Here is a 9513-nt window from a genome sequence, read left to right as displayed (position 1 = left end):
TACAGGGATCCAGGAGAATGTGGAGAGCACCAACCAGGGGTCTTCCCAAACTGGATAACCGTAATGTGGGTCACCGGGGTGTCACGATCCGCTAATGCAAGCGGGGGTCGTGATGGTTCGTTTATCGATCTCAGAGTGTAGAAGGACACAAGGGATTTCAGTTTTAATCAGAACAGCGCACCTTATATTAAGTGCCCACAACACGATAATGCGATAGAGGAGAGAAAGAGAGATACAGAAAACAAAGTAAAAGGGTAGAGAGGAAGAAAGGATGGGGGGGTAATAGCTACCAACGGATGAGACGAAGTCCTCGTGTTCTTCTGCCGATAGATTCGTCTTCTTTCCGTGGGGAGATCTCGTCTCAGTTATTTCAGAAAGTCCCTTTATAGTCCTTTTCAGAAGCCAAGAGGTTGGGAAATCTACAGCCGTTGTTATGGGGTCCATTGCTTTGGGAAACAGGTACAGGACAGACGTATAGGACAGGTGTACAGGACAGGTCGTTCCTTTCCACTTCAGCACAGTCCTTCCCGCCTGGGCAGCAAGAACAGCACAGTCCATTGGGACCTGCACTAATTTCCTCAGGAATGCGTACCAGTTCCCAGTGGGCACACCCGTAGGCAACACTTGGCAGACATCCCACCTCAGCCAGGCCAGGACTGCTGTGTATTCAGTCTCTGTCTTCGGCGATGATCGTGAGGCAGATGAGGGATCTTCGGACCGTCTCTTACAGAGGGAACAGACCGGGGCCGAGGGGACACTTGGGGAACGGACCAGGGCCAGGGGGAGACTCGGGGAATGGACCGGGGCCGAGGGGGGACACAGGGAATGGACCAGGGCCCAGAGGGATACACTGCAGTTGTGAGGAGGAAGTGAGAAATGGCATGCTGGGTTTTGTCTTTCTAGGAAGTTCTATCCAGTGAAACACCGTGACACAGAGGGATGTGGTGGGGAAATACAAGTTTGAGACATATCCAAAGGTCCCTTACAACTCGGGTTTTTTGATAATTTACACTGTAGGACCTGCTAGGCTGCCCTCTGGTACAGCCATCTGCCCTTTATGGAGGAGTTAAAAGGAGAATATGCATACAGCACCTTCAGCTAACGTCACCATCATGACCTACCCAGCAGACAGAGGTGGAGCAGACCACACTGTGTTTGGAGAGCAGCTCCAGCTCACCCACCCACCTGACAGCACGTGCCACACAGAAACCAGCTGCTCATCTCCACCTTCATCCTGTGAAGCACAGAGATGCATCTTCCTGTACAAATAACTCTTTGAGTCTCTCAGATTTCCAAGCTGGCTCATAGAAACCCCATTTCTTCCTTGCTTAACGTGCAGGACATAGCACTTCTATAGAGCTGGTGCTGTGAGGGATAGGGACAGCTGTGGCTTGCTCAGCCACCTGTGTGTAGAGATCCTGTGTGTAGATGCCTACAGGCTGTTGTCACCCTCTGCTCTTTATAGGGCACAGGTAAAAGGAGCTGACAACACAGGCAACTCTGCATGAAGCAAAGGCTGCTCCAGCTGTCTGCAGGTGGGAAGTTGTGTCCCCAATGTGTGTTATGACATCTCAGAAGAGACACTTCAAGTCCACTGGCAGAATTACATCCTTGAAAGAATTTCTTTTCCCATGACCCCAAGGAGACATGCAAGCAGGTGTCAGAGAGAAGGGAGGTTCAGGGTCAATTAAACAGTCCCTGCCTAATTCCCAACTGCACAATCCTTCATTTTCTTCTAGCAATATTAAAAGCACTTCATAGAATAGCAGAATCATAGAACCTCAGACTGTTTTGGGTTGAAAGGGGCCATAAGGCTCATCTCGTCCCACCCCCTGCCATGGGCAGGGACACCTTCCACTACACCAGGCTGCTCCATCCAACCCAGCCTTGGACACTTCCAGGGATGAGGCAGCCACAGCTGCTCTGGGCATTCACTTCTGCTCTTTTAACGAAATGATAAATTGGCTGGACCATCTCTCTGGGGTTGCTGTCTCCTGGCTGCTGCCCCGCTCAGCGCAGCTCCAGGCACGGCCACTGGGCCCCAGGACGTTCCCGGTGCCTCCCTCTGGGCCCCGGGCCATTCCCCGTGTCCCCCCTCAGCCCCGGGCCATTCCCAGCCACGGGATGCTTGATTCCATACTTGATACAAAAGCTTTAAATTGGTATTTTTGAAAGGTGCTTTTTAAACCAGAATTTCAAACCACTGCAAGCAGCTGTAAAGTTGAACTTAATCATTATCTTCATGTTGTCAAATTGTGTTGTGACAAGCTTACCTGTCACAGACAAATAGCTCCCACCCTGTTACAAACATTCGTGTGAACACAAACTCATGGAATCAGAATCCTGCTTTTTTTTTCCCCCTTTTTTTGTGTCAAAGAGCATTTCAGGCAGAAGATTTCAATTGTCCCTTAATGCTTAATGGTCGTAATGTTAATTTCAGTGGTTCTTCTGAAAGAGAAGTGATTAAAAGCAAAACTGAGAAAAAAATAATTAAAAATATTAGGAGTCACAGGCAAATAAATCTTCCATTTCACTTGTTTGATTTAATTTAGCAGTGGATGTATAGAGTGAGAATGCTTCCACCTGAACTGGTTGTGTTCCAATGCATAGAAATAAGGTACTGCCAGAATCTTGAGTTTTGAATCCTATTTTAGATGTTCAGTACACTTAGATACTCTTCAAATTGCCCAACCCAATAATACTAATTATGGCTTTAAAATGCTGGTATCTTTTGAATGGCTATAAGAGGCCTCTAAATTACAGCTCAGATGGATTGTAAATGTCTAAACATGGTTAAATGAAACCTCACCTTCATCTGCTCTAGATTCTCCTAGATGTTTTTATATTTCCTGCTTTTATTGACCATTTAGAAACACAAAAGACTCCTGAAAGCAGGTCCTGATGTGCTTTATTTTACATTCTAAGCATCTGTCCATCCCAAATTGGACACTGTATTCATTCCCAACTTCGGTAAAGGTGCTAAAAAAACCCTTTCCTTTTTAACTGTTTTTTCAGAGACCCTATTACCTCCTTGTTTCGAAGGGTGTAAATGAAAGGGTTTAGCATGGGAATAACAATTGTATAGAAGATTGAAATGGTGTTGCTTTTGTTGGGTGAAGATGTAGCTCCAGGCCAAGCATACATGAAGAAAACTGTCCCAAAGAACAAGCAGATTGTCATAATGTGAGAAGAGCAGGTGGAGAAGGCTTTGTGCCTGCTTTCAGCTGAAGGCATTTGGATGATTGTGATGATTATGTAACCATAGGAGATAAAAACCACCAAGGCAGTGCCCACAATTATGAATCCACACACTGCCAGCATTACGAGCTCATTGACAAGTGTGTTGGAACAGGAGGCATGGATCACTGCAGCAACATCACAGAAGAAGTGGTTTATTTCTCCAGGCCCACAAAAGGACAAACTGAATGTGAAGCCTGTCTGGATGGTGCAGTTGATGCAGCCTGACAGATAAGAGCCCATCACCATGAGAACACAAAGTCTTTTTCTCATAATGACTTGATAGAGCAGTGGATTGCAGATGGCAGTGAAGCGATCATAAGCCATCGCAGCAAGAAAGAAGGCTTCTGTTGTACCAAAGAGAGAGAAGAAGAACATTTGTGAAGCACAGCCGTTGTAGGAAATGTTTCTTCTGCCCAGTAAGAATGCCAGTGCTGCCCTGGGAGTGATGACAGAGGAATAGCAGATGTCCAAGGTGGACAAATTCTCTAGGAAAAAGTACATTGGAGTGTGCAGGTTGGAGTCCATTCTAATGATGAGAATGATGCAGACATTTCCCACTACAGTGACAATATACATCATGGAGAAGAGAACTGAGAGAAGGAGTTGTGATCCTGGGCGAGATTTGAACCCAACCAAAATGAACTCACTTATCCTGGTGTTGTTTTCCATGTTTTCTTTCAGATGATGTTCCAAAAGGAAATTAGGATGTAGTAGATTGCAGACAGTTTGTCCGGAGAAGCAATTATAGAAGAATAAGACAAACGATGAGATATATGAAACACAAGAAATATTAAAAATAGAAAGATGGAAAAGAGTAGAAAATTCATTGATATATCATATCTGTAGGTTTTTGTCAACTGTTACAGGGTAATTTGTAAACTAACTACCCTGTAATGTTATCTTCAGTATAAAGAAACATTCTGCATGCAGCTTAACTAACCTATTTTAATTTAATAAACTTTACACTCAACTAGAAACAGACATTTTGTTCTACCGTTGAAGACCTACTTCAGATTTAACTGGGCAGAAAAAAATCTCGTACTAAGATTGCAACTAACCCACAAAAGACACTCTCCCCTAAAGAAAAGAACAAGTGAATGTTCTTCTTCAGATGATGCAAAACAATTAAAAATATATATGAGCCAAGAAATGTATTAAAAGAATGTGGATAATTGTTTAAAACCCCAAGTCAATTATTTTAAAAACCCACACTTTTTAATGTGACAAACAGAGCTTTTTCTTTTATAAAAGTACTTGAAACAAAACCTTCAAATGTTGAGATATCTGAAATAAGTTTTCTCTACTCAAATGCTAATTCACATAGTATGGAAAAAATTGACTAATTTATAGAATGTTTCAGGTAATTCCTTTTCAATTTTATTTAGTAATTTTATTTTCATGAGCTAGTTGTCCTGTCATCTAGGCTTGAATATATTCTGTGAGTTGATGCCTACGCTAGAACTCATAGTTTGGATGCCTTTAAATTCCGTGGACAGAAATAAACACTCCAGCTTTAGGATATTTATTGTAGAAGGTATGAATCATGTGTTAAGATTTTCTGGTTCTCTCCATTGATCTAAAGGAAAGTCCAGCTATTCTTTGTGTAAAAAGATGGACATAGATGTGTAAAGCTGAGTGATAGAAATCCCCATCCAGTTACTGATATTTTCTTTGGTTTGCTGTCATTTCCATGAGATCATTTCTCTTAACCAGCATGTACCTAATCTTTTCAAAGCACTGAATTAATTTTTAACACATTACTCCAGCTATCCCTCCATGGTTTGAAATGTAGCCTCAGCTCTAGGTATCCTAGGAGCTCTATTTAATCCTTTGTTCTTATTTACCCATGAGTCTTAGAAAAGAGAAATAAATTTGGAGAAAGAATTTATCTTTGCTTAACCTTGCTGATCAAATATTTTGGCTACTTTCCCTGGGGATTTTTGTGTGCAGAGAGCTCAGGTTTAGGCAGTCAGGGTCAAGTATCCAGTCAAAGCCTATTCAAACCTGTTGTCTACAGCTTTCACAATTCCTAAAGCTTCCCATATTGCCAAAAGAGAGAAATAGATGCATCCACAGTGTGATTCTTCTAGTCTCACCACACCTGTTCAAAACAGGGGGAAAACAGTCCCTTAGAAGTATCTGTTTTTGTGGAAAAAAGTATCTCTTTTTTCTTATTCTTTTCTGGCTAGCTTTATTCCTTTCCTAACAGTGATGTAAAAGAAAATGTCAAAATTGTTTGTCACTATGGTCAGCCATTTAAGATGTGTGGTCTTGGCTTACCTAATTGACCTTATTTTTAAATTCTTGTTTTTATTCTGGTTTTATGTGTAAGCATCAATGATTTAAATGTAATAGATATAAACTTATGAAATAATTTCATACTAATCAAATATATTCTCCACTGGAGGATATCCTACATCCTATCAAAAATTGTTTAGTTGAAATAACAATTACTACTGCTTTAAGTAAATGGCTTTGTAAAGAGGTTAACAAAAACCACAGCTAAGAATAAAGATACTGGAGATGCTTTTTTAGCCAGTGAGGAGGGAAGATTTTTGATTCACCTGAGAGGTCTCTGGGACTGTCTCTTGGTTGATTAAACAGAAACTCTAGAATGTAGACACATTAAATACTGGCTTCCTGTTAAGGTACTTAATTTCCAGAAGAACTAACTATATTCATAAGCCCTGATTATTACATGCTATGTAATGAAAAAAAGAGAAAACAACCATTTTTAGCCCAGTTCTATCACTAAATTTATCAAAGCAGAGCTCAGACTTCACACACCACAATACACATACCTTGTAATACAGTGATTAAAGCCAGGTTTGGTTTTTGGAATTCAGGTTTCTTGAACACATTGCCAAAAAATACTGAACGTTTTTTCTACTCAACTGATTTTTCAGTAGTCTCTTGTAATCAATACATCACTGGCCTTTCATCTTACTGGTTCTAAAGGCATTCTCCTCAGCATGTTGTTTATATATACTTCAATAGGTGTACATAAAAACACTAGGGAATCAGTTTCCAGAGTCCTGGACCTTCACAGCCGACATCTGAACCTCAAATGAGACATTTTTCCCTTGTGCCATTTTTCTTTGCTTGCAAAAGAAGAAAAACACAAGGTATAAAAGGAATACAATAATAAGGAATAAAACACAAACAATAAAGTGTACTGCTGTTTCTGTGTGTCTTTTGCCCCTACTTTTTTCACTGTTTCTTATGCAGAACCCTTCCTGCCCCTTGTAGATTTCTTTCTGCTAAGCAAAACACTGTGGACCTAATCAAAACCTCATTAGCCATTAGAATCTGCTTCCTTCCAAATTATCAAAACAGACACCATTACCTTCTCCCCAGCCAATATGCTTCTCTTCTCTAAACAAAAGCAAGTTTTCACTAAGTGAAAAATGACTGGCAAGGAAAGTGTACTCACCGTCTAAAACATAAAAGTATGATTCAGATGAGGGTCCAGCCTCCAAGGAAACACTGCTCTGGAATCCAGCAACCACTCCAGGAGGGGAAAAAGCATCTGCTAGCTCCTGTGTGGGTATCTCAGACACCCTAGGATACGGATATTTTTCAACAAGCAAACCTGCATTCTTCTCAGCACAGGAGCATCACTTCTAGTTACAGCAGACTATATTAAATTTTCTTTGTTTTGGCATGTGGTTTTAAATAACTCTGCGTTAAATAAATGTTTCTGTTCTTGATATGATGGCTTCCCAAATTTTGTGACTGACAATAGATCAATATCTTCTAAAACCAGACTATCTTACATTTGCATACATTCTTATCAGCTCCCAGAGGTGGAGAGTAAGATTAAGAGAGATGGAAAGTTTCTCAAAAGCTAAGATTGAACTTGTAGTCTTACCTACTTTACTTGTGGGAGATGACTTATTTACAGTACTTTAAAAGCACCCAACCTTGAATTTGCAAAAGTGTTTATTAGGAAAACTTCCAGAAATAAACTTGGATGCAAGAGAGAACTTGCATTCTCAAAAAGTTTGTGTTTGTGTAAGACTTCTCTGTGTTCTTCCCTAAGAACACTTAGGAGCTCCTGTTGAATAGGTTATGAATTATTTGTTTCAGGTTTTCTAGCACCATTATTATTAGTGTACATAAACCCAGTAAAAATTGGATGATAATCCTCTTCACAGTGTATTTGAAGGATTTTCCTGACATTATTTCAAAACGATCACTGCTTTAAATCCAGTCAATGTGTGTAGCCAAATCACTGTATTAAAGGAACTTCACACCCTGCAAAATTTCTATGAAAAACTCACTGAGGAGAACTGAAATGCTGTGGTTTGCACTTCATGTACAAAAAACTGAAATAAGAGAAGAAATAGATTCGGTGATTATTGGTGTATCAGTACTTTAATATATTGTAATAAGAAAGAAGCAAGCCTGATGCTGTACTGATAAATTACTTCACCATAGCTTGTGTGGGACTAAATCCTGGATTTGTGATGAAAACCATATTGAGAACAGAGGAATGCTTCAGTTCTTGCTGAGCAGTGCTGGCACAGGCTGGGAGCGAGCAAGAAGCTGTGAGGGGACACAGCTGGAACAGCTGATTCAGCTGACCAGAGAGCCATCCCAGACCATGTGGCATCGTGCTCAGCAATAAAAAGTGCAGGAAAAAGGAGGAAGGGATGTTTCTTCCAAAGTAACCTTTAGTAACCTTATCTCATCTAAGGCAAAGGTCTAAAATAAGCCAGATGAATGATGCTGTTATATTATCCATCCAGTATAAAGAAATGATAGGTTATGAGCTTATAGATAGACATTCACATTGCCAGTGTTTTAGTTTCTACATTTAAACATTTCTAAAGTTATATGATGTATATTCCATGAACTGTGAGAGAAATGTGAAGTACCACAAGGATATATTCATTTTGGTATTAAAAAACCCTCCATTTTCTTGGAGATGGCTGAACATAAAGGCACATGTTATAGATAAATACAATAAGCATCCTCTAGGGTGATAATCCATACCCATGAGTAGTAAAGGAGCTGAGGGTAGTTTGCTTCGATGTCTAAATAGACATGTCTAATTTTTACGTATTTTTAGAAGAATTCATATCTAGCTGTACCTGTGGCTCTTGATTTCTTATGCAAATCTAAAGAACTACTGGATTTTTTTTGGCTCCTTTCCAATGGTTCATATTGTAATGTACATTCATTTTGTGTCAATTACCTATTTTCTCATAGCAGATTTTCTGCTAATACCTGGAATACAGCCAGCACCCTACATTTCTGCTGATCGCTCCCCATTGTGGTTAACTTCAAGCTATTCCTGACATCTCTCTTTTACATTATATTCAAGTCCTCAAAAAGGTCTTATTTGGAACAATTGTGTCCATGGCATTATGGCACAGGATGCACAGACAAGTTTCTTCCAGGTTTCTTCCCTGGAAAGCTAAATATTTCATCTGCATAATTGGAGAAGTCAGTGTGCTAGTACAGAGCATAGAATATCAGATACCACAGTCTTAGTCATAAACTTAAACCCAGATTTAATTTGGTCATACGGAAATGCACTCTGCTGACAGAGTTATTTATTTATTTGTGTGTTTGTTTGTTTGTTTATTACAGAGTATTAAAAGTTCTGAAGCACTGTGATAGTCTGAACACAGAGTAGTTTTCTTAGAGGCACCATTTTATTTCTAACTGATAATCAGATTTTCTCACAGACGATCCATGTTTAGCTCAGATTCATCAGCTGTGTTTCCAGACTCCTGCATAAGATCATTACTGCTGATGAAATACTGCTGGATCCAAGGCTTGTGCAGCCAGAAGGAAATATTGAAGTGATTTATCCTTTCAGGAATGTCTGAATTTCTTCATGGAACACATTATTTGGTGTGCAACAAGGTTGTTTAGGCGTACCTCAGTCCTGTGGTGAAGCTGAGACAGAGGCCAAGTGACAATGCAGCTGTACCACCTGAAGAGCATGAGTTACTCACATTTTACCTTCTCTAATGCCATATTAGAAAAATATTCTTCTTCAGAGGATGGTTCCTCAGAGGATGGTTCCTTTTATCCTACACCAGGTACCCAAAATTGTTCAAATTACCCATTCTTTTCTGCTGCCTGTATCTTTCAAGGGATAATAACAAAATCTCAGAGTAAATAAATCACACATAGATATCTGGTTTTCAAATGCATTTTACAATGTTTTCTGGACTCTATTCTATGTAGGGCAAACAAACCTGGGGTTCATTTTCTAGCATTTCCAAACCTCTTTAAAAACAGAGCAGTCATTCAGCA

At 40.1% G+C, this 9513-nt stretch overlaps 2 protein-coding genes across 3 annotated transcripts in view; both read right to left on the bottom strand.

Moving 5' to 3' along the window:
• SDR39U1 (short chain dehydrogenase/reductase family 39U member 1) overlaps nucleotides 1-5898 on the bottom strand; it is a 9752-nt gene extending 3854 nt beyond the window's left edge. The window contains exons 1-2 of one of the 2 annotated variants that reach the window (XM_017743292.1): nucleotides 5893-5898; nucleotides 291-569 (exon numbers count right to left, since the gene is read on the bottom strand). In XM_017743292.1, coding sequence (XP_017598781.1) covers nucleotides 291-569; nucleotide 5893 — 280 coding nt within the window. In that variant the 5' untranslated portion in view covers nucleotides 5894-5898. Of the gene's footprint in view, nucleotides 1-290; nucleotides 612-5892 lie in introns of those variants that run through there. The other variant, XM_017743341.1, reaches the window with a different exon arrangement.
• Nucleotides 2301-5243, bottom strand: LOC103624641 (olfactory receptor 12). The gene has a single exon (XM_017743475.1). It carries the CDS (start codon nucleotides 3907-3909, stop codon nucleotides 2980-2982), a length of 930 nt encoding a protein of 309 aa, XP_017598964.1. The 5' UTR covers nucleotides 3910-5243; the 3' UTR covers nucleotides 2301-2979.
• Nucleotides 5899-9513: the final 3615 nt, after the last annotated feature.

Source organism: Corvus brachyrhynchos, unplaced genomic scaffold (genome assembly GCF_000691975.1).
Source record: "Corvus brachyrhynchos isolate BGI_N302 unplaced genomic scaffold, ASM69197v1 scaffold30, whole genome shotgun sequence".
NCBI classification, from domain to species: Eukaryota; Metazoa; Chordata; class Aves; order Passeriformes; family Corvidae; genus Corvus; species Corvus brachyrhynchos.
The sequence above is the reverse complement of the archived record's forward strand: the minus strand, read 5'-3'. Positions and strand labels throughout refer to the sequence as shown.